Consider the following 24,522-nt stretch of genomic DNA (forward strand, 5'->3'; position numbering starts at 1 on the left):
AGATGCGTTGGAAGATGGGTGGTGCAGTGGTTAGAGTGCAGCACTGCAGGCTACTTCAGCTGACTGCTAGCTGTAGTTCAGCGGTTCAAATCTCACCACCGGCTCAAGGTTGACTCAGCCTTCCATCCGTCTGAGGTGGGTCAAAGGAGGATCCAGATTGTTGGGGGCAAAATGCTGACTCTATAAACCGCTTAGAGAGGGCTGCAAAAGCATTATGAAGCGGTATATATGTTTAAATGCTATTGCTATTGTCCTTCCTTCCTTTTCCTTCCTTTCTTTCCTTCCTTCCTTTTCCTTCCTTCCTTCCTTTTCCTTCCTTCCTTCCTTCCTTTTCCTTCCTTCCTTCCTTTCCTTCCTTCCTTCCTTCCTTCCCCCATCCTTCCTTCTTTCCATTATCCATCCCTTCCTTCCTTCCTTCCTTCCTGACTCAAGGTCAACTCAGCCTTCCCTCCTTCCAAGGTGGGTCAAATGAGGACCCCGATTGTTGGGGGCAAGAGACTGATTCTGTAAACCGCTTAGAGAGGGCTGCAAAAGCACTGTGAAGTGGTATATAAATCTAAGCAGTATTGCCCTTCCTTCCTTCCTTCCTTCCTTCCTTCCTTCCTTCCTTCCTTCCTTCCTTCCATTCTCCCTTCCTTCCTTCCTGACTCAAGGTCGACTCAGCCTTCCCTCCTTCCAAGGTGGGTAAAATGAGGGCCCAGTCTGTTGGGGGCAAGAGGCTGATTCTGTAAACCGCTTAGAGAGGGGTGCAAAAGTACTACGTATGAAGCGGTGTATAAGTCTAAATGCTATTGCTATTGCTCTTCTTTGTAGGAGCCTGCCAAATATTGGAACTGGGCTAACATGTCAACGCCTAATCCTTCTTTTCCTAACATCAAAAAAGAGGAGGATTGAAATGCGTTCCACTGATCAGTTGTTCTCACTGTCAGGAAATTCCTCCTTCGTTCTAAGTTGCTTCTCTCCTTGCTTAGTTTCCACCCATTGCTTCTTGTCTTACCCTCAGGTGCTTTGGAGAATAGCTTGACTCCCTCTTCTTTGTGACAGCCCCCGAGATATTGGAAGGCTGCTATCATGTCACCTCCGGTCCCTTCTCTTCTTCGGGACTTTCTCTAATTTCTTCTCCTGTATTTCCACACCAGGATGTCTTCTCCAGCGTGGTGGGAAAGAAACGAAAGCGCCTTCCATCAGAAAGCAGAGCAGTGAAGAAGACGAAGACGCCATCCGCGAAGGAGCAGGAGGAGTTTTATGTCCCTTACCGGCCCAAGGACTTTGCTTCGGAGCGGGGGTAGGTACAGGATCCAGGCAGCGAAGGACTGCCGTCTTTGGCGCTACCAGTACGCCCTCCAAGGCCGTTGGGGGAGGCGCACGCTCCTGTCTGCGCGAGATTTGGCTTCCGCGCATCCAAGTGAGATTTCGGCCAAATTATCGGTGATATTTCTGCTTCCGCGCATGCGGAACATAGTAATATAATATACAGTGATACCTTGTCTTACAAACTTAATTTGTTCCGGGACGAGGTTCGTAAGGTGAAAAGTTTGTAAGACGAAACAATATTTCCCATAGGAATCAATGGAAAAGCAATTAATGCGTGCAAGCCCAAAACTCACCCCTTTTGCCAGCCGAAGCACCCGTTTTTGCGCTGCTGGGATTCCCCTGAGGCTCCCCTCCCACCTCCGGACCTCTGTGTTTTTGCGATGCTGCGATTTCACTGAGGCTCGCCTCGCTGGGAAACCCCACCTCCGGACTTCTGTTGCCAGCGAAGCGCCCATTTTCTGCGCTGCAGGGATTCCCCTGCAGCATCACAAAAACAGGGAAGTCCGGAGGTGGGGTTTCCCATGGAGGGGAGCCTCAGGGGAATCCCAGTAGCGCAAAAATGGGTGCTTTGCTGGCAATGGAAGTCTGGAGGCGGGGCATCTCAGCGGCGGCGGTGGGTTTGTAAGATGAAAATAGTTGGTAAGAAGAGGCAAAAAAATCTTAAAACTCGGGTTTGTATCTCGAAATGTTTGTATGACGAGGCGTTTGTAAGATGAGGTATCACTGCATATATATATTTACAATACCATTAGCAGAGTTCTTCAACGTAAACCCAAGCAGGAGAACTGGTTGCATTTCAGCAGAGCAGACAAGCACAGAGAGTACAGAGTGGGCTGAGCCACGCCCAACCTTGAGCTTAAAAGTTTTCAGTTTCGATTCTCTGCGCAGACTCAGAAGGGGTTAGATTCCCATGGGCGGGCTTAGTTGCTATGCCTGTTCATCGGCTGACCTTGTGACCACTGGCTCTCTCCCCATCATGAATATTGTAACAAAAAACCATTTAAAAGACTTGATTTAGGCAACCTGCCCCTACCATCTCAATTTTCAAGATGTCCTCTGTAGCCCACATCAGCTATATCTGTTAAATAAAAATGAAAGATAAAAATAGGCTCAGAGTTGGGGCAATAAACAACAATCTTGGAAAATAGACTCAGCAAGGGAGAATCTCATGTCTCTTGATAAAGGCTTGTTCAGTGTCCAATTGTGGCTCTTCTTCCGTGATAAGCAGCCATCTTGTAAATGCACCTGCGCCATGCTACCTGGTCCTCACTCTCTGTTGAGAAAGAAATCCAATTTCAACTTCCTCTCGTTTCCCGAATGAAAATAAAAAAGGACAGGAAAGTGAACCCAAGAACAAGGGGGCACAATCTGAGGTTAGTTGGGGGAAAGATCAGAAGCAACGTGAAAAAATATTTGACTGAAAGAGTCGTAGATGCTTGGAACAAACTTCCAGCAGACCTGGTTGGTCACTTCACAGTCACTGAATTGAAACATGCCCGGGATAAATATAGATCCATCCTAAGATAAAATACACAAAATAGTTTAAGGGCAGACTAGATGGACCATGAGGTCTTTTTCTGCCGTCAATCTTCTATGTTTCTATGAGAGGAATCACATATAGGACAATAAAGAAACCATTGGCATCTTTAAGACTTGTGGATTTTATCTCCCAGAATTCCACAAGTCTTAAAAGCATGCTTTAATTTGGGGGTTGAAATCTACAGGCCTGAAAGCACGCTAGCTGGGGGATTCTGGGAGTTGAAGTCCATAGATCTTAAAAGCATGCTTTAATTTGGGGGTTGAAATCTACAGGCCTGAAAGCACGCTAGCTGGGGGATTCTGGGAGTTGAAGTCCATAGATCTTAAAAGCATGCTTTAATTTGGGGATTGAAGTCTACAGGGCTGAAAGCACGCTAGCTGGGGGATTCTGGGAGTTGAAGTCCATAGATCTTAAAAGCATGCTTTAATTTGGGGTTTGAAATCTACAGGGCTGAAAGCACGCTAGCTGGGGGATTCTGGGAGTTGAAGTCCATAGATGTTAAAAGCATGCTTTAATTTGGGGTTTGAAATCTACAGGGCTGAAAGCACGCTAGCTGGGGGATTCTGGGAGTTGAAGTCCATAGATCTTAAAAGCATACTTTAATTTGGGGGTTGAAATCTACAGGGCTGAAAGCACGCTAGCTGGGGGATTCTGGGAGTTGAAGTCTGCAAGTCTAACGCAGGCTCTCCAAATCCACAAGAGAGCAACTGATGGAGCACGTTTCCTTCTCTCTCCCCCCCCCCGCCCCCCCCACAAAATCATGCAGGCTCTGTGTTGGAGGGGAAGGCACCGCGTTTGAACAGCATGCCTCCGCAGCCGTCCTGGATTTAATGGGCGACGAGGAGCGGAATTTAAACAAGAACAAAAAGCTTTTGAAATGGTGAGTCACCCAACTGCGGAGCAATTTTTTCTCTCTCTCTCTCTCTGATTTGTCCGTTTTCCTCTTCCCCAAACACAGAGGTATCAGATTGTTCTTCTGGCTCCTCATGAATCAAAAACCCCTTGGTTCCCATCTTCCTTTAATTAGGCCATTGCCTGTGTGTGTACACATTTTTAAAACATTCCAGAGATTGCGGTGTCTATCGTTTCTTCATCTGTAACTATACCTGGTTACAATGTAAAAGCAAATTATTATTATTTATTGGATTTATATGCCGCCCCTCTCTGAAGACTCGGGGCAGCTAAGAGCAATCATAAAACAGTGTACAATAATAATCCAATGCTAAAAAACGAATTAAAAACCCCTTAATATAAAAAAACCAAACATACATACAAACATACCATGCGTAAAATTGTAAAGGCCTAGGGGGAAAAGGAATTTCAATTCCCCCATGCCTGGCGGCAGAGGTGGGTTTTAAGTAGCTTATGAAAGGCAAGGAGGGTGGGGGCAATTCTAATCTCTGGGGGGGAGTTGGTTCCAGAGGGCCGGGGCCGCCACAGAGAAGGCTCTTTCCCTGGGTCCTGCCAAGCGGCATTGTTTAGTTGACGGGACCCGGAGAAGGCCCACTCTATGGGACCTAACTGGTTGCTGGGATTCGTGCAGCAGAAGGCGGTCCCTGAGATAATCTGGTCCGGTGCCATGAAGGCCTTTATAGGTCATAACCAACACTTTGAATTGTGACCGGAAACTGATCGGCAACCAATGCAGACTGCAGAGTCTTGGTGTGACATGGGCATATTTGGGAAAGCCCGTGATTGCTCTCGCAGCTGCATTCTGCACGATCTGAAGTTTCCAAACGCTTTTCAAAGGTAGCCCCATGTAGAGAGCGTTACAGTACAAACCCATTAGGAAAGAAATAAAAGCTCGGAATTTGGGTGGGAGGCGGAGGAAGAAGAGGAGGGGAAAGCTTCTCCCACCACCAAAGGAAGCGCTTCCCGTTATGGGCTGGCCGGCCAATCTTGGGATGGAGTGCGGATCCCGCTTCTTCCAGACCAAATTTTTAATCAAGGACCTCCCCACCCACGCCCATCAATGGTGTCCCACTTTACCAATGTACAAATCTGATACACCTTATGGTTCTGGCCTAGTTGGCCTCTTGTTCCATGGTGGGGGGGAGAGTCATTTTTGCCCTCCCCAGGCTTCGGTGGCCTCCTCAGGGTCTAGAGTTTAGATTAGATTAGATTTATTGGATTTATATGCCGCTCCTCTCCGTAGACTCGGGGCGGCTCACAACAATGGTAAAACAATACATAGTAACAAATCTAATATTTAGCAATCTAAATTACAGTTTTAGGTTAAAAAATCCAAAAGAAACCCCAATATACAGTGTTCCCTCAATTTTTGCAGGGGATGCGTTCCGAGACCACCCGCGAAAGTCGAATTTCCGCGAAGTAGAGATGCGGAAGTAAATACACTATTTTTGGCTATGAACAGTATCACAAACCTTCCCATAACACTTTAAACCCCTAAATTACAATTTCCCATCCCCTTAGCAACCATTTAGATCATTACCATGTTTATTTATTAAAGTTTATTAAAAAAAATATTTATTAAAGTCAGATGAAAGTTTGGCAATGACATATGATGTCATCGGGCGGGAAAAACCGTGGTATAGGGAAAAATCCCGCAAAGTATTTTTTAATTAATATTTTTGAAAAACCGTGGTATAGACTTTTCGCCAAGTTCGAACCTGCGAAAATCAAGGGAACACTGTATAAAAAACAAGCACACAATCGAATCATACACAGAAACTACATGGGCAAGGGGGAGATGTTTCAGTTCCCCCATGCCTGACGGCAGAGGTGGGTTTTAAGGAGCTTGCGAAAGGCAAGGAGGGTGGGGGCAACTCTGATATCTGGGGGGAGCTGGTTCCAGAGGGTCGGGGCCGCCACAGAGAAGGCTCTTCCCCTGGGTCCCGCCAGACGACATTGTTTAGTCGACGGGATCCGGAGAAGGCCAACTCTGTGGGACCTAACCGGTCGCTGGGATTAGTGCGGCAGAAGGCGGTCCCGGAGATATTCTGGTCCGATGCCATGTAGGGTTATAGGTCATAACCAACACTTTGAATTGTGACCGGAAACTGATCGGCAACCAGTGCAGACTGCGGAGTGTTGGAGTAACATGGGCATACCTAGGGAAGCCCATGATTGCTCTCGCAGCTGCATTCTGCACGATCTGAAGTTTCCAAACATTCTTCAAAGGTAGCCCCATGTAGAGAGCGTTACAGTAGTCGAGCCTCGAGGTGTTGAGGGCATGAGTGACTGTGAGCAGTGACTCCCGATCCAGATAAGGCTGCAACTGTTGCACCAGGCGAACCTGGGCAAACGCCCCCCCCCTCGCCACAGCTAAAAGAGGCTCTCAGGAGGATGGATACGGGCTTCCTGTAGGCCTATTTTTCACCCTCCATGCGCTTCCACGCACACCCTGAACTTTCCTGCATCCAAAACGGGACTCCTGGGATGGTAGGGGTAGGACACACATACACACACAGAGAGAGGAAGAAAAAAAAAGGAGGGATTCCTGTTTTTAAAACTTCACTCCTCCACTCGAAACAGAATACCCTATGAGACTAGACTTTCAATCCTGGGCCTAGAAAGTTTAGAACTAAGACGCCTTAAACAAGATCTAAGTATTGCCCACAAGATCATATGCTGCAACGTCCTGCCTGTCGGCGACTACTTCAGCTTCAACCACAACAACACAAGAGCACACAACAGATTTAAACTTAATATTAACCGCTCCAAACTTGACTGTAAAAAATATGACTTCAGTAACCAAGTTGTCAAAGTGTGGAACTCATTACCGGACTCCACAGTGTCATCCCCAAACCCCCAACACTTTACCCTTAGATTATGTACGGTTGACCTATCCAGATTCCTAAGAGGTCAGTAAGGGGCGAGTACAAGTGCACTAGAGTCCCTTCCGTCCCCTGTCCTATTGCTCTCGTATATCTCCTAGCCCTTTCTTCTATTCCTATATCTCTTCTTCTATTCTTTCATTGATATGTTCTATTCCTATACCTTCTTTTCTATTATTTCTTAGATATATTTTACTATGAATGATGAGGCAGCAGCCATCTCGATCACCGGAACATAGAAACTTTAATAAAACCACTTAGCTTTCGTTAGCGTGCTGCTAACTTCGTCAGAGTTTTAAAATGCCGTGGGAGACAAACATCTTTATAAAGCATTACTCAGTCTGCTCATTGCCCGCGTCACGGGGCCACACCCTTCCCTCCCCCCTGCGGTAAGCCTAATTGTAAGCTTAATCATGCTGGCTGAAGGGAGATCTACCTCTTTTGCTCGTGTTTGTTGCCTTTTTCCCTCCCCAAGGGAGGGGGTGGAATTGTGAGGCTTATTCCTGCTGGCTGTAGGGGGACCTGCCGCTTTTACTCGTGTCTGTTGCCTTTTTCCCTCCCCAAGGGAGGGGGTGGAGTTGTGAGGCAATGCTTCGGAGGTGTTTGGTGTGTGGCCCCGTGACGCGGGCAATGAGCAGACTGAGTAATGCTTTATAAAGATGTTTGTCTCCCACGGCATTTTAAAACTCTGACGAAGTTAGCAGCACGCTAACGAAAGCTAAGTGGTTTTATTAAAGTTTCTATGTTCCGGTGATCGAGATGGCTGCTGCCTCATCATTCACGTATGTACCTGGAACTCGCATTTTTAGGACTATTCTTGATTTTACTATGAGTATCTCCTCTATAACGTTCATCATGTATTTTACTATGTGTATATTGATATATACCCACTAAAACCCTCATTGTGTATTGGACAAAATAAATAAATAAATAAATAAAACCATCTATGTTTCTCCGGAGCGTTTCCTAACTGACTGCCAGCAGGTTTTTGCCCGTCTTTGATCTCTCAAAATCAAAGCCACGGGAAAGCTGATTGGTCCTCCGAGGGCCTCGAGGAGAAACCTGAGTCCTTCAGCCTAGAGCCGGGCAGGAAATGGATGGGAACAATTGCGGTATTGTCAAAAGAGGTTGTTAAGGACTCGTCCCATCCAAAGCGCCTGGATTGGTTTGACTGGCTCGCTATTGTTTTCAAGACCTTAATGGTTGACTGAGCACTTAAAAAAAAAAAAGTTTATGAGAAATGCGACTCAGCTCATTTTTTTCCTGCTTGGAGTGCTGCAACAGTTGAATGGATAGGAAAGACTTAACGAACTCAATCTGTATAGTCTGGAGGACAGAAGGAAAAGGGGGGACACAATCGAAACATTTAAATATGTTAAAGGGTTAAATAAGGTTCAGGAGGGAAGTGTTTTTAATAGGAAAGTGAACACAAGAACAAGGGGCCACAATCTGAAGTTAGTTGGGGGAAAGATCAAAAGCAGCGTGAGAAAATATTATTTCACTGAAAGAGTAGTAGATCCTTGGAACAAACTTCTAGCAGACGTGGTTGGTAAATCCACAGTAACTGAATTTAAACATGCCTGGGATAAACATATATCCATTGTAAAATACAGGAAATAGTATAAGGGCAGACTAGATGGACCATGAGGTCTTTTTCTGCCGTCAGTCTTCTATATTTCTATGATAGCATTAACAAGACTTAGTAACACTGTTTTTGTCTCACTTTTTAAAAACTTTTAAAAATTAAACTGATCAACACACACAAAAAAATCATCAGCAAAGGTAATATGTTTGTTTTGTGTAGTTTGATGTGCTGATTCCAAAAATATGCTTAGTTTTGCTCTATTGCATAAAGTTTCTGACCTAGAAGCATTTTTGTTATTACGTTATTTCTACCTTTTCAATGTATCTGGTGATTACCGTTTGCTTAATGTCTCCAGTATATTTCCTATACCTTATAACAATGATACTGCTCGGTGGAATTTATACCTGCTGCAGAAAAACTATATCTATATATTTGAAATCTGAACAAAAAAATGATTCAGAAAAGTACAAAGTCAACTGCGATGATTACGAAAAATATATTTTTGTATACCTGTGTTACTTGTTTTCTTAATGTCACCAGTATATTTCCTATACCTTATAATAATGATGCTGCTCCATGGAAACTATACCTGCTACAGAAAAACTATATGCATTTTTGAAACCAGAACAAAAAAATGACTCAGAAAAGTAGGTGGTCAACTGCGATGATCACAAAAAATATTTTTGTAGACCTGTTTCATTTTTTTAATAAATGCACTCAAAACAAAACAAATATACAACAAACATTTTAGGTATTTATAACCTCTCCTCTGTCAGCAGCTATTATCGGACACATATACATTAGACATTGCTTTGTTAATGTTATGATTGCATAGTCTTTTTTTTTAATGCTATAAATAAAATTACCTCCCGAACCTTTATTAAACTACTACTAGACAATACCCCTGTGTCCTTTTACTTCTTTTATCATTTCTTTCTTTTAGCCAGTTATAATATTTATTCCATGTTTTGTAATAATCCCAATCCTCTTTTCCGTTCAATTTCCTTTTAAGCATATCCTTTTCTGCAGAATCCATAATTTTTTTTCTAATTATCGTTCTCTCATTCGATATCTTTTTATTTTTCCATTGTTGTGCATTCTGGCTACTGTCAATATGTGAATGACGAGACACTGAGGTTTTTTTTAATAAACCTTATTTAAAATACCTACGAGAAATAACTCAGGTTCCCCCCCCCCTTTAATTTCTTCTTTTATAATTTCTTCTAACCTCTTGTTGGTTCTTTTTACACTTCCGTTGCTGAAAGGAGAGAACCGCTAAGAAAGGGCACTTCAGAATAATAAAAGGTATACAGAGAATAGAACAGTTATATGAAAAGGATGGAAGGATCAATAGAAACGAAATAGAGAGATGCCTTGGACAACAAAATTGGTTACAAGTTAATGCAATAAGTACGTATTTAAGTAAAAAGGAAAATGTAGAAATATTCCTCAAACAAGAAACAAATTTAGAGAAGATATTAAGGGAAAAGAGTAAGAGTATAAAAGCACAAGCAGGTAATATACATAGGGAATTATTACAAGCAGAGGAGCAAGTAATAAAAGGACTGACGAAATATTGGCAGGATGAGTTAGAAATTGATGAATGGGATATGGAAGGCATAATTGAAAATTTTAAAAGAATTCTTTTCTTTTTATTGAGATTAATATCAGATTTAGTTTATATACATAGAATTGACAAGATTGTTTGACTTTATACTAGTTATAACTATTTTTCTTTTTTACAATATCACTTTTTTCTTACTAGATATTTTTGTATTAGTAGTATTGAATTACGCATTTAATCATGTATTCCTTTTTCTGTATCTGCATTTATACTTTTGAGAAAAGCGGGGATGATACATCCCCACATTCTATGTTAAATGTTTGTAAGTCTGTGTGTTATTTTAAGAAAATTAATAAAAATATTGGAAAATTAAAAAAAAAGAAAAGAAAATATTAAAAGAATTAAAAATACAAGGATAAGAGAGATGAGAAGAAAATTTTTACATAAATGGTATTATACACCAGTACAACTAGCACACTTTCAAACGATGATGAAAGGAAATTGTTGGCATGGATGTAAGGAAAAAGGATATGCATATGTTTTGGAAAATTTTGGAAGCAAATACAAACGGAAGTGAATAAAATTACGAATAGTGACTGGAAATTAACCAAGGAAGCAGCACTATTGATAAAAAATAGTGAGGTAAAAGAATATGAAGAAATTAAAACTGCAGCAATAGAAAGTGCCCAAGCAACTATAGTGCTTGGGTGGAAAGATGCTAATAAACGGACGATAAAAAATTGGTGCAGGTACATGTTGGATCACATTCACTACGAAATTATGGAAATTAGATTACATAATTATAATGAAGAGAAATTAGTAGCAACGATGAGGCGGTGGGAAAAGGTTAAAAATCTTATATTAATATTAGTAAGCGATGCAAAAAATAAAATTCAATCACTCTATAAAGAATGAGCAATGTACCCCGGAGTTGAGATAAATGAAAGATATAGAATTGAATCTTCCCTGGTGGAGGGATATATGTTTTTGTTTGGTGATGGTACACACATTTATGTTTTAAATTTATGTTTTATCTTTTTGTTAAAAATTTTAAAAAATCAATAAAATGTATTTTAAAAAAAACAAAAACAGAAAAATAAAATCCCAATCGGAAGAGCGGTTGGAGGTCTTAATAATAATAATAATAATAATAATAATAATAATAATAATAATAATAATAATAATTTATTAGATTTGTATGCCGCTCCTCTCCGAAGACTCGGGGCAGGTCACAACAATAATAAAAACAACGTTACAGTGGAACAAATCTAATATTAAAAGAGAAAAAAATATATAAAACACCATCATTTAAAACCAAACAACACAAAGGTCTTCCAGTCTAACCCTCTCCTAAAGCGGGAGCTGTCGTAACTTTGAATGGTCGCTAAATGAACCGTTGTGAGTGCAAAGGACAAACCTGTTTTTGTTGTCGCTTTGCAGGGATCGGAAGCGAAAACGATTTGTCGGGCAAACAGGACAGGAAGATAAGAAGAAGATCCGTACGGAAAGTGGCGCCTACATCAGCAGCTCCTACAAAACCAACCTGTATCTTTTTTCAAGTTCATCCCAGAAAAAAAAAAAAGTCTTGGTCTAGCTAAGACTCCACCGTGATTTGGCATGTATAATATGGGGTGGGGTGGGGGAAAAATCCATAGATTAGAGCAGAGAACTATAATTTCTTGATTTTTAATCAGAGGGACGAAGTAAGAAAAAAATGGAAGACGTTAGCCTAGAAAAGGAAGACAGCAAAAACTCCTTTTTTTAATTAAAAAAAGGAATTTACTATTAAATCTCTATGCTGCCCACCTTGCCCAGGCAGCTTACGGCGGCTTATGAAAATGCCAGATTTTGGGGGCAAAAGGCTGACTCTGTAAACCGCTTAGAGAGGGCTGGAAAAGCACTAGGAAGCGGTATATAAGTCTAAATCAGTATAATTCTATTGCCCTTCCTTCCTTCCTTCCTTCCTTCCTTTTTTTCTTCCTATTTTTCCTTCCTTCCTCTCTCCCTCCCTTCTTTCCTATTTTTCCTTCTTTCTTCCTGATTCCAGGTTGACTCAGCCTTCCATCCTTCCTCGGTGGGTAAAATGAGGACTCAGATTGTTGGGGGCAAGATGCTGACTCCGTAAACCGCTTAGAGAGGGTTGTAAAAGCGGTACACAGTGGCACCTCTACTTACGAACTTAATTCATTCCGTGACCAGGTTCTTAAGTAGAAAAGTTTTTAAGAAGAAGCAATTTTTCCCATAGGAATCAATGTAAAAGCAAATAATGTGTGCGATTGGGGAAACCACAGGGAGGGTGGAGGCCCTGTTTCCTTCCAGGATATTCCTAGAGAAGTCCCACAGAGGCTTCTCCCCGCCTTTTCCAGCCCTGTTTCCTCCCAGGGGATTGCTAGAGAGGCCCCACGGAGACTTCTCCCTGCCTTTTCTGGCCCTGTTTCCTCCCAGGCGATTCCTAGAGAGGCCCCACGGAGGCTTCTCCCCGCCTTTTCCGGCCCTGTTTCCTCCCAGGGGATTCCTAGAGAGGCCCCACGGAGGCTTCTCCCTGCCTTTTCCGGTTACAGTTTCGGAGGCTCGGGTTTGTAAGTGGAAAATGGTTCCTGAGAAGAGGCAAAAAGATCTTGGAACACCCGGTCCTTATCTAGAAAAGTTCGTAAGTAGAGGCGTTCTTAGGTAGAGGTACCGCTGTATAAGTCTAAGGGCGGTTGCTATTTTTTCCCACATGCCTGGTAACCCAGGTGGGTGGGATAGGAAATAAAAGAGTTGGTGAATACCATACTATCTGTATTTGGGCTAGTTGAATTTCCTATCCAGCTCCAGCTACGACAAATGGAAAAAGAGAAATAAGATTGACGAGCAGGATTCCGACACGGAGGCCGATCAGAGGAACAAGAACAGGAGGAGGCAGAAAGGCAGAGGTGAGTTTTGAGAGAATAGAGACTTTAATCTGTTCTGTCTGGGTCACTCCAGAAGCCAATACCAACCCAAAAAGAGAAGCCAGACACACCGGTAAAAGGCAAAGGCAGTTTATAAAATTCAAGAAAAACACAGGTAACAGAAAATGTCCTTACAAACAGGAAAATGCTGTATCTTCAGATATATCCACGAAGGCAAAAGTCCATGCAGCAATACAGAATTCTTGCTGCCAAGCCGAGGCTGTAGATAGCAGACCTACACCTCCCACGGGTCTTCCAAACTGCTGGGCCACAAGCCAGGAACAGAGACGTTGAGAACAAAGCAGGACACCGTAACTCCAACTGATAACACTCCACATGGCTTCAAGGGCTTGCCTGCCTTTTAAACCCTGCTAAGGAGGACCACACCCAAGCCCAGCTGTTCCTAATTCAGTGCTGATAATACTTCTTTAATTGCTCCTTTCTTTGATCTGAACGTCTCTGTCGCACGTCAATGACGGCTTGTGCTTCATCACCTAATGACTCCAAGCTACAGGCTGGGGAGAGCCCCCCCCTGCCCCGGGGCTCTCATGCTGTTCTCCTTCATCCCATTCCTGATTTTCCTCTCCCCCGTCCAACTGTTCAGCCCCCTCCTCTTCGCTGTCCTCCTCCTCCGGGCATGGAGCCAGCAGAGACACAGCTGGTCCCTGAGCAGCCTCAGGCTGAATCACAACATAATCAAACTCATCTTTTCGTTTCCGGTAGCTGCAAATAATTATCCAAAACTTCCCAAAGGTGTTTTTTCCAAAAGGCAATTATAGGACTTTCTTTATTTTGCTTGAAGAGGTTTCGCTTCTCATCCAAGAAGGTTCTTCGGTTCTCCGGTTCTTCTTCAGAACCAAAGGAGAAGCGAAACGCCTTCAACTAAAAAACCAAAAGTAAACCCAGTTGTCTTCTCGAACTTGAAATTCGGAAGCGAAATGTCTTCACAAGCAAAAATGAAACCCAGTTGCCTTTTGAATGTGGCCTGGTTGTGACTAAGGATCTCCATAGACATTGTGATCACAGAGGGCTGCAACTGATTGAATGCAAGCCAGTTTCCAGTTGTCCCACATTGGAGTCATGTAATTACAGGATTGTTGAGCAGGAATGGGCTTCAAAAAGTTTAGCAAGGGGTTCTATAATCTATAAGGGTAACCTATTTTTGCTGATAACGAAAAGGAAGGAAGACTACTATAGATCTATTTTGGGCTTATTTGCCTTCATCACGTAGCCACATCCTTACTGGGGTTTGAACCTGGGGCCTTTGCCTTGTAAGGCAGTGGCCTTAGCCTCTAGGCTACAGGCTCATCTCCTGTACAGCTTGTACCAGGGAAGGGTTATGTGTGATTTTTTCCCCCTGTTGAGTCGCCCTGGAATATTGGAGGAGCATCACAGAAATATATATATTGTTTCCCTTCCAAAGGACCCCATCCGGCCCCCTCCTCTTCTTCCGCCCAGCGAGGCAAGGTCCGCTCCGAGCTGAAAACCAAGGAACAGATCTTCAAGCAAAGGAAGAAGGCATCCAAGCAACGTTTCCTGCAGGGCGGTGGGATGAAGCGCTTGAAGTCTCGCAGCCGGCAACGCGTGCGAGAGATGCGCCAAATGGCCTTCGGTCGCGGGAATGTCAAGAAAGGCAAGCTGCGGAAACGGATGTAGACCCCTCCCGCTACGGCGGCCGATTCCCACTTATTTACTGTGTAAACTTTGGGTCTAAATAATAATAAATAAAGATTAAAAGGATTTCAGCATCCGGTTGCAAAATGGCTTCTTATCAGGATACATCCAACGCTTTCCTCTCTTGTTGTTTATTAAAATTGGTTGGGAGTAGAGAGTTATCTTGAATTATGAGCTTAGAGAAATGCAGATTATAACTTGGGGGTTGCTTTCATGGCATCTATCTATCATCTATCTATCCATCTATCTACTATCTATCTATCTATCTATCTAACTATCTATCCATCCATCTACTATCTATCTATCTATCTATCTCTCCATCTATCTCTCCATCTATCTACTATCTATCTATCCATCCATCTATCTACTATCTATCTATCTATCCATCCATCCATCTATCTATCCATCTATCTACTATCTATCAATCTGTCTTCTATCTATCATCTACCTATCTATCTTCTATCTATCTATCATCTCTATCATCTATCTTCAATTGTATCTAGCTTTCATCTATCAATCATGTCTGTCTGTCTATCTATCTTTATCCATCTATCTTCTATCTATCAATCATCTATCAATCAATCATCTATCATCTCTATCTATCTTCTATCTCTCATCTATAAATCTATCTATTTGATTTCTATGCCACCCTTCTCCACGTACTCAGGGCGGCTCACAACAAAATAGGTACAGAAATACAATGCATATAAAAAAAATCAAAATTTAAAAATAAATTTAAAAACCCCAATGCATTAAAACAATCAACCACACTCATCGTATGTTCATTCCATTCCATTCCATTGACTGGAGCTAGGCGTAGCTCAACGGCCCCAATGGGTACCCATATTGCAGAATATTGCTTTCCGGAGTTAATTAAGAATTGTATAGGCTTGCGTAGGCTTAAGATGGAGATTGGGGAGGGAACTTTGAGTACTGTCCAGGGTGCTGAAAGAGTGCTGGATTCTACAATTCCATAGTAGAATTAAGAACATAAGAAGCGCCATGCTGAATCGGGCCAAAGCCCATCGAGTCCAGCATTCTGTGTCACGCAGTGGCCCACCAATTGTCCATGGGGATCTTGAGCAGAAAGAGAAGGCAAAACCCTCCCTTTCCCTTGACCCCCAACAAATGTTACCCAAAGGAACCCTGCCTGCCTCAACCAACATAGAGGTGGCACTTGGACATCCCTTTCAATAACGAATTGAAAAAAGAACTGGAATACTGTGTTCAGTTCTGGAGACCTCACCTACAAAAAGATATTGACAAAATTGAACGGGTCCAAAGACGGGCTACAAGAATGGTGGAAGGTCTTAAGCATAAAACGTATCAGGAAAGACTTCATGGACTCAATCTGTATAGTCTGGAGGACAGAAGGAAAAGGGGGGACATGATCGAAACATTTAAATATATTAAAGGGTTAAATAAGGTTCAGGAGGGAAGTGTTTTTAATAGGAAAGTGAACACAAGAACAAGGGGACACAATCTGAAGTTAGTTGGGGGAAAGATCAAAAGCAACATGAGAAAATATTATTTTACTGAAAGAGTAGTAGATCCTTGGAACAAACTTCCAGCAGACGTGGTAGATAAATCCACAGTAACTGAATTTAAACATGCCTGGGATAAACATATATCCATCCTAAGATAAAATACAGAAAATAGTATAAGGGCAGACTAGATGGACCATGAGGTCTTTTTCTGCCGTCAGACTTCTATGTTTCTATGTTTCTATGAATTGTAGTTTTCCCCCCTCCTCATTCTGTTCTGTTCCATTGTGTCCCATCCCATATCATTATTCTATTCTATTCTATACTACACTGCTCAAAAAAAATAAAGGGAACATGTTGCTTCCTAAGTGGACAGTTTGATTTCACAGAAGTTTGATTTACCTGGAGTTATATTGTGTTCTTTGAGCGTTCCCTTTATTTTTTTTGAGCAGTGTATGTACTGTTCCATTCTACTGAGGATATGGAGACTAGAATTCAGATGAAGGATATTTGGAGAAAGGAAAAAAGGGCAAATAAATAGAATTGTGTTTGCCTTGCAAGATAGACCAACGAGCACGCCAGAAACCAATAGCTCTAACAACTTTCTAAGATTTTTTGCCACATCCACATTTATTTATTCATTCAATCATTCATTCATTTATTAGATTTGTATGCCACCCGTATCCATAGACTCGGGGCGGCTCACAGCAATAATAAACAATATATAACAATCTAATAATTTAAAAGAAACACTAAAAGCCCCATTATTAAAAGCAAACATACAAACAAGCATACCATACATAAACTGTATAGGCCCGGGGGAGATGTTTCAATTCTCCCATGCCTGACGGCAAAGGTGGGTTTTAAGGAGTTTACGAAAGGCAAGGAGGGTGGGGGCAGTTCTAATCTCTGGGGGGAGCTGGTTCCAGAGGGTCGGGGCTGCTACAGAGAAGGCTCTTCCCCTGGGTCCCGCCAAACGGCATTGTTTAGTTGACGGGACCCGGAGAAGGCCAACTCTGGGACCTAATCGGTCGCTGGGATTCGTGCGGCAGAAGGCGGTCCCGGAGATATTCTGGCCCGATGCCATGAAGGACTTTATAGGTCATAACCAACACTTTGAATTGTGACCGGGAACTGATCGGCAACCAATGCAGACTGCGGAGTGTTGGAGTAACATGGGCATACCTGGGGAAGCCCATGACTGCTCTCGCAGCTGCATTCTGCACGATCTGAAGTTTCCAAACACTTTTCAAAGGTAGCCCCATTGCTATGAACATGGCAAATGTGAGCTCATCTGCCTCTTCTCTGTTGCCTAGGCCAGGGGTAAGCAAAGTTGGCTCTTCTATGACTTGTGGACTTCAACTCCCAGAATTCCTGAGCCAATGATGCTAGCTCAGGAATTCTGGGAGTTTTATTTATTTATTTATTTATTTATTTATTTATTTATCAGATTTGTATGCCGCCCCTCTCCGCAGACTTGGTGCGGCTCACAGCAATAACAATACAATGTAAAACAAATCTAATATTTAAGTTAATTTAAAAACCCCAATTTAAAACCAATCATACATACTAGCGTACCATGCATAAATTTTATAAGCCTAGGGGGAGGGAAAAAGTCAATTCCCCCATGCCTGACGACAGAGGTGGGTTTTAAGGAGCTTACGAAAGGCTTGGAGGGTGGGGGCAACTCTGATATTTGGGGGGAGTTGGTTCCAAAGGGTCAGGGTCGCCACAGAGAAGACTCTTCCCCTGGGTCCCGCCAAACAACATTGTTTAGTTGACGGGACTCGGAGAAGGCCAACTCTGTGGGACCTAACTGGTCGCTGGGATTTGTGCAGCAGAAGGCGGTCACAGAGATATTCTGGTCCGGTGCCATGAAGGGCTTTAGGTGCCATGAAAGGCTTTAAGTCCACATGTCATAGCGGAGCCAACTTTGCCTACCCCTGGCCTAGGCTGTAGCTTTTTCCTCCGGCCCCCTCAAGGCCACTTCCTACTCACCGTTAGCAAAATGTAATTTTCCTGAAATCAGGAGATTCGCAGTGCAAGTGACAGAAAATGTAGCTGGGGCAATACGCACCCTAGTTTGAAGTTGCGACCGGCTGGCTGATGTACTGGCCTGAGACGGTGTCTTTTTTTCTGGCTGTGGAGGTTGTTGCGTTGGCTCCGCTTTGCAGAAATCAGCGAGAATGGTTGTTAAGTCTTCAATGCAAAGCTGCACCTGGAGGGATGGAGAAACAGAGGGTGGCCTTTGCTAAAATCAGGAGGAGGAAGAGTTACGTGCAAGGAGTGGTGCGGTGGCCTAGAAGTGGAGCTCTCGCCTCACATTCAGGAGGCTGGGAGTTCGATCCTAGGTAGAGTCAGATATTTCTCTCTCTGGGCGTCCCAAGAATATACAGTGTCCCCTTGCCACTTCGTGGTTCACCTTTCGCAGACTCGGTGCATCGCAGGTTTTTATAAAATCTTAATGGAAAAAATTTATCATTGGCCTTCTCCGGGTCCCGTCATCTGGCGGGACCCAGGGGAAGAGCCTTCTCTGTGGTGGCCCCGACCCTCTGGAATCAACTCCCCCCTGAGATTAGGATTGCCCCCACCCTCCTTGCCTTTCGCAAACTCCTTAAAACCCACCTCTGTCACCAGGCATGGGAAAATTATTCCCCTGTGCCGTTTACGCTTTATGCATGGTTTATATGAGATGTATGATTGTTTTTTTATATTAAGGGTTTTAAATTGTTTTAACCATTGGATTTGTAAGGTTTTGTTGTTGTGAGCCGCTCTGAGTCTCTGGAGCGGGGCGGCATACAAATCTAAATAATAATAATAATAATAATAATAATAATAATAATAATAATAATAATATCTATCTATCTATCATCTATCTATCTATCTATCTATCTATCTATCTATCTATCTATCTATCTATCTACCTAAATATAATCTATCTATCTATCTATCTATCTACCTACCTACCTACCTACCTACCTACCTACCTAAATATAATCTATCTATCTATCTATCTACCTAAATATAATCTATCTATCTATCTATCTATCTATCTATCTATCTATCTATCTATCTATCTATCTATCTATCTATCATCTCTCTCTCTCTCTCTCTCTCTATCTATCTCTCTATCTATCTATCTATCTATCTATCTATCTACCTATCTAAATATAATCTATCTATCTATATGTATATCTACCCTTCTCAAAAAAGTAAAGGTAACACTTAAACAACACAATATAACTTCAAGTCAATCAAACCTCTGTGAAATCCAATTGTCCACTTAGGAAGCAACAATGATTGACAATCAATTTCACCTGCTGTTGTGCACACTCAACTTTGTACAGAACAAAGGCTTATTAAATGAGAATATTTCATTCGTTCAGATCTAGGTTCTTTGAGTGTTCCCTTTATTTTTTTTTTAGCACTATACAGTTAAAAAAGACAGCACATAGTCTGGTATCTTATTCCTATTCGATAAACTAATCTTGTACTGTACCTTTGTCTTGGCACAAACAAACATTTAACACAAAAAGAGAGAAGAAAAATAAAGAAGGAAAAGTGCCGAAATCTTTTACGTGGGTCCCCTTCGCCAGATTTTGCTCCATATCTCCGGGACCGCCTTCTGCCGCACAAATCCCAGCGACCAGTTAGGTCCCACAGAGTTGGCCTTCTCCGGGTCCCATCGACTAAGCAATGTCGTTTGGCGGGACCCAGGAGAAGAGCCTTCTCTGTGGCGGCCCCAACCCTTCTGGAACCAGCTCCCCCCAGATATCAGAGTTGCCCCCACCCTCCTCGCCTTTCGCAAGCTGCTTAAAACCCACCTCTGTCGTCAGGCATGGGGGAATTGAAATTTCCCTTCCCCTAGGCTTATAGAATTTATACATGGTATTGCTTGTATGTATGAGTGGTTCTTTAAATTGGGGGGTTTTAGATTCTTTTTAATATTAGATTTGTTTACATTGTCTTTTTATATTGTTGTTAGCTGCCCCGACTCTTTGGAGAGGGGCGGCATACAAATATAATAAATAAATAAATTTTCACAACCAGTACGCAGTATGGAACATCATCTTTCAGCTGTGGCGAGGGGGGCGTTTGCCCATGTTCACCTGGTGCACCAGTTGCGGCCCTATTTGGACAGAGAGTCACTGCTCACAGTCACTCATGCCCTCATCACCTCGAGGTTCGATTACTGCAACGCTCTCTACATGGGGCTACCTTTGAAAAGTGTTCGGAAACTTCAGATCGTGCAGAATGCGGCCGCGAGAGCCATCGTGGGCCTTCCTAGATTCGCCCACATTTCTGCAACACTCCGCGGCCTACACTGGCTGCCGATCGGTTTCCGGTCACAATTCAAAGTGTTGGTAATGACCTTTAAAGCCCTACATGGCATTGGGCCAGAATACATCCGGAACCGCCTTCTACCTCATGAATCCCACAAGCCAATAAGGTCCCACAGAGTTGGCCTTCTCCGGGTCCCGTCGACTAAACAATGTCGTTTGGCGGGCCCCAGGGGAAGAGCCTTCTCTGTGGCAGCCCCGGCCCTCTGGAACCAACTCCCCCCAGAGATTGGAACGCCCCCCACCCTCCTTGTCTTTCGCAAATTACTTAAGACCCACCTTTGTCGCCAGGCATGGGGGAGTTAAGTTATTCTTTCCCCCTAGGCTTTTACAAGTTATGCATGGTATGTTTGTGTGTATGTTTGGTTTTTTATAATAAGGGTTTTTTAGTTGTTTTATTAATTGGATTGTTCATGTTGTTTTACCACTGTTGTTAGCCGCCCCGAGTCTGCGGAGAGGGGTAGCATACAAATCCAATAAATAAATAAATAATGGTGCGTACCGGGTAGCAACCTGATACTGGTTGTAACTCTAGGGCTATTTGTACCCGGGCACCGAGAGCAGCCAAAGGTCAATAACATTTCACAGTTTGGAGCCCGTGCTGCCAGAGGAAACATCTTACATTACTTCGCTTGGCAAGATCCATTGTCTGCGTATTCATAATTTAAAACCTCCCACGGTGTGACTTTGCCAAAGCTAGCATCATTTATGAAAATACTCTTAAGAGCTGACCGCATCTAGCTGGGCTTCGGTGTCCTCTTTGGACACATTCATGGGTAGCTTCCTATGCTTGGCCACCATCTGGAAAAGGTTCAGAGCTGCCAGCTTGACCTGTCCCAGCTCCAGAGTCTTGCCAGCAGCCGTGTTCTGGATGCAAATCCAGTTGGACTCCTAGAGAAGGAGAAAAAAATCATAGAAACATCGAAACATAGAAGATTGACGGCAGAAAAACACCTCATGGTCCATGTAGTCTGCCCTTATACTAGTTCCTCTATTTTATCTTAGGATATGTTGTGGTTAGCTCTGGCCCAGCTCCTGCCCCAAGGACTGTGGATATTGGGGAGACATCCACATGCTGCAGGCCTGTTTTGCCCCCGGTGGAATCTGCTGATGAAGGCTCCTCTGACCAAGAAGACATGAGTGACAGGGAGGAGGGGAGTGTGTCAGACAGCTCAGAAGGAGATCAATTCTCTAGCTCCTCCTTGGATTCGGAACAAGAGTTAATGATACAGCCAGGCATGCGGAGAACGATGCCTAGACAACAACTGAGAAATTATTATCAAAGAAAATGAGGCCACCTGTGGTTGGGTGGGGCTGTGGTCATTAGTCAGGCTGCTATCAATAGCAGCCTATGGGTTTGGCCATTGTGGAGGATTATCTGATTGTTGTGTTTTGTGACTCCTTTACTGACTTTGATCTTTGTGTGCTGATTTTTCCCTGCTTTGAAACTAAACCAGAGCAAAGTGTATTTCACTTTGTGAAAGAAGAAGGACTGTGAATTGCCTCACAGCTGCAAGCTATGTATCACAGAATTGATAAGGGACTTGTACAAATTACCAGTTTGGTTGGAGACGAGTGTTCTTTGCTATAACAAAAGAGGGCTTGGTTTAAGTGAATTTTCATTATAAAGAACATTGTTTTGAATTTTCAAACGTGTGTGTGTGTGTGAAATTTGAACCTGTGAATTTTTGGGAGGAGTCTACCAGAGAGCCCGACAGAACAGGATAGATATATGTTTATCCTTGGCATGTTTAAATTCAGTTACTGTGGATTGACCAACCACGTCTGCTGGAAGTTTCTTCCAACCATCTACTACTCTTTCAGTCAAATAATATTTTCTCACGATCTTTCCCCCAACTAACCTCAGATTGTGTCCCCTTGTTCTTGGGTTCACTTCCCTATTAAAAACACTTCCCTCCCGAACCTTATTGAACCCTTTAAGTTCGTAAGTAGAGGTACCACTGTACGTTGTCCTCCACTGATGTCCTGACCTTACCAATTCAAGGACCTTAGCCAGGGTTTGCTCCAGCCGGCCTCGGAGCTCAGCCACCAAGTTGTTTTGCTGCATCACCCGGTTACTACTGTCGTCCAGGTAGCATTGGAGACACCTGCGTTCTTCCTCCACAGCTTCACGGGCAAGTTGTTCTCTCCGAACTAAGTTGACCTGGGTGGCCATCAACGCCTGGAACCGGTCAATCAGCTCTGAGATTTCCTGAAACTGCAGGACGTGGAAAAAAATTAAAAGAGGACCCCCTCCCCCAAAAAACAACTAGAGGTCAGGTCAACCCTGAAGCTGACCTGACTGTGGCCGTTTTGAGGCTTCGGCGCTGCTACAGTGCTGAAGCTATTGGATAGGAAGGAGTGGGGGGAGGTTTGTGGTCAAAACAAAATACTTTCCCTGAGAACCAAGGACATTGCAGCAGGTGCTTGGAAGGAGAGGACTGAAGTCACCTAGCAACTGGACTGTATCCTGATCGGATCGTGTGACTGATTGTTTTGAGGAAGTGAAAAACTTTTAGGTGAAAAACGCAGGAACATATTATTATTATTATTATTATTATTATTATTATTATTATTATTATTATTATTATTATTATTATTATTTATTGGATTTGTATGCCGCCCCTCTCCGTAGACTCGGGGCGGCTAACAACAGTGGTAAAAACAATGACAATCCAATACTAAAACAGCTAAAAACCCTTAATTTAAAAGCAATCATACATACAAACATACCATGCATAAATTGTAGAAGCCTAGGGGGAAAGAATATCTCAGTTCCCCATGCCTGACGACAGAGGTGGGTTTTAAGAAGCTTACGAAAGGCAAGAAGGATGGGGGCTATTTTAATCTCTGGGGGCGAGTTGGTTCCAGAGGGTTGGGGCCGCCACAGAGAAGGCTCTTCCCCTGGGTCCCGCCAAACGACATTGTTTATTTGACGGGACCCGGAGAAGGCCCACTCTGTGGGACCTAATTGGTCGCTGGGATTCGTTTACTATTATTATTATTATTATTAGTAGTAGTAGTAGTAGTAGTAGTAGTAGTAGTAGTAGTAGTATTTATTATGTTTGTATGCTGCCCTTTCACACTTAATAACTTATTTATTTATTATTTGTATTTATATGCCCCTCACTCCAAAAATGGACTCAGAGCAGCTAACAATAATCATAAATACAACAACGGTAAAAAAATATAGCAATTAAACCAGCAATACAATAAAAATGATAATATTCTACAAAACCTATCACACTTACAATCAAACCTTAGAGTCGGTTTTTAACCAGCCCGTGCTAATAGGACATATTCAAAAAACCCTATTCTCTGAGAAAATCCACCTGCCTTGGAATTTCGTTTGGCGTGGGTATGTTACTTGGAATCCTGACATTAATTTAATTTAATTAATGGTTTAAATAAATTAAAGTCGTAAAGTTACTGTTGATTGACCAACCACGTCTGCTGGAAGTTTGTTCCAAGCATCGACTACTCTTTCCGTCAAATAATATTTTCTCACGTTGCTCCTGATCTTTCTCCCAACTAAGCTCAGATTGTGCCCCCTTGTTCTTGGGTTCACTTTCCTATTAAAAACACTTCCCTCCTGGACCTTATTGAACCCTTTAACATATTTCAATGTTTCGATTGTGTCCCCCTTTTCCCTTCTGTCCTCCAGACTATACAGATGGAGTTCATTAAGTCTTGGTTGCCGATCAGTTTCCTGTCACAATTCAAAGTGTTGGTTATGACCTATAAAGCCCTACATGGCACCGGGCCAGAATATCTCCGTGACCACCTTCTGCCGCACGAATCCCAGCGACCGGTTAGGTCCCACAGAGTTGGCCTTCTCCGGATCCCGTCGACTAAACAATGTCGTCTGGCGGGACCCAGGGGAAGAGCCTTCTCTGTGGTGGCTCCGACCCTCTGGAACCAGCTCCCCCCAGAGATTAGGATTGCCCCCACCCTCCTTGCCTTTGGAAACTCCTTAAAACCCACCTCTGCCGTCAGGCATGGGGGAATTGAAACATCTCCCCCTTGCCCATGTAGTTTATTTTATTTATTTATTTATTTATTTTATTTATTGGATTTGTATGCCGCCCCTCTCCGCAGACTCGGGGCTGCTAACAACAGCAGTAAAACATTATATAACAAAATCCAATACTAAAAACAGTTAAAAACCCATTATATAAAAATCAATCATACATACAAACATACCATGCATAAAATTGTAAAGGCCTAGGGGGAAAGAGTATCTCAGTTCCCCCATGCCTGGCGGCAGAGGTGGGTTTTAAGCAGCTTACGA

The 24,522-nt window shown here is 43.0% G+C and overlaps 2 protein-coding genes across 4 annotated transcripts in view; one reads left to right on the top strand and one right to left on the bottom strand.

Moving 5' to 3' along the window:
- Positions 1–14,481, top strand: part of DDX54 (DEAD-box helicase 54) — a 36,597-nt gene extending 22,116 nt beyond the window's left edge. Inside the window, exons 16-20 of the mRNA XM_070762976.1 lie at positions 1,140–1,285; positions 3,621–3,734; positions 11,241–11,345; positions 12,618–12,715; positions 14,157–14,481. Coding sequence (XP_070619077.1) covers positions 1,140–1,285; positions 3,621–3,734; positions 11,241–11,345; positions 12,618–12,715; positions 14,157–14,389 — 696 coding nt within the window. The 3' untranslated portion in view covers positions 14,390–14,481. The remainder of the gene's footprint in view (positions 1–1,139; positions 1,286–3,620; positions 3,735–11,240; positions 11,346–12,617; positions 12,716–14,156) is intronic.
- Positions 2,480–24,522, bottom strand: part of CFAP73 (cilia and flagella associated protein 73) — a 31,568-nt gene continuing 9,525 nt past the window's right edge. Inside the window, exons 5-8 of one of the 3 annotated variants that reach the window (XM_070762977.1) lie at positions 22,228–22,449; positions 20,964–21,122; positions 17,969–18,109; positions 2,480–2,587 (exon numbers count right to left, since the gene is read on the bottom strand). In XM_070762977.1, coding sequence (XP_070619078.1) covers positions 2,570–2,587; positions 17,969–18,109; positions 20,964–21,122; positions 22,228–22,449 — 540 coding nt within the window. In that variant the 3' untranslated portion in view covers positions 2,480–2,569. Of the gene's footprint in view, positions 2,588–3,628; positions 3,961–12,807; positions 14,444–17,968; positions 18,110–20,963; positions 21,123–22,227; positions 22,450–24,522 lie in introns of those variants that run through there. The other 2 variants (XM_070762978.1, XM_070762979.1) reach the window with 2 other exon arrangements.

This window comes from Erythrolamprus reginae, chromosome 10 (genome assembly GCF_031021105.1).
Source record: "Erythrolamprus reginae isolate rEryReg1 chromosome 10, rEryReg1.hap1, whole genome shotgun sequence".
NCBI lineage: Eukaryota > Metazoa > Chordata > Lepidosauria > Squamata > Dipsadidae > Erythrolamprus > Erythrolamprus reginae.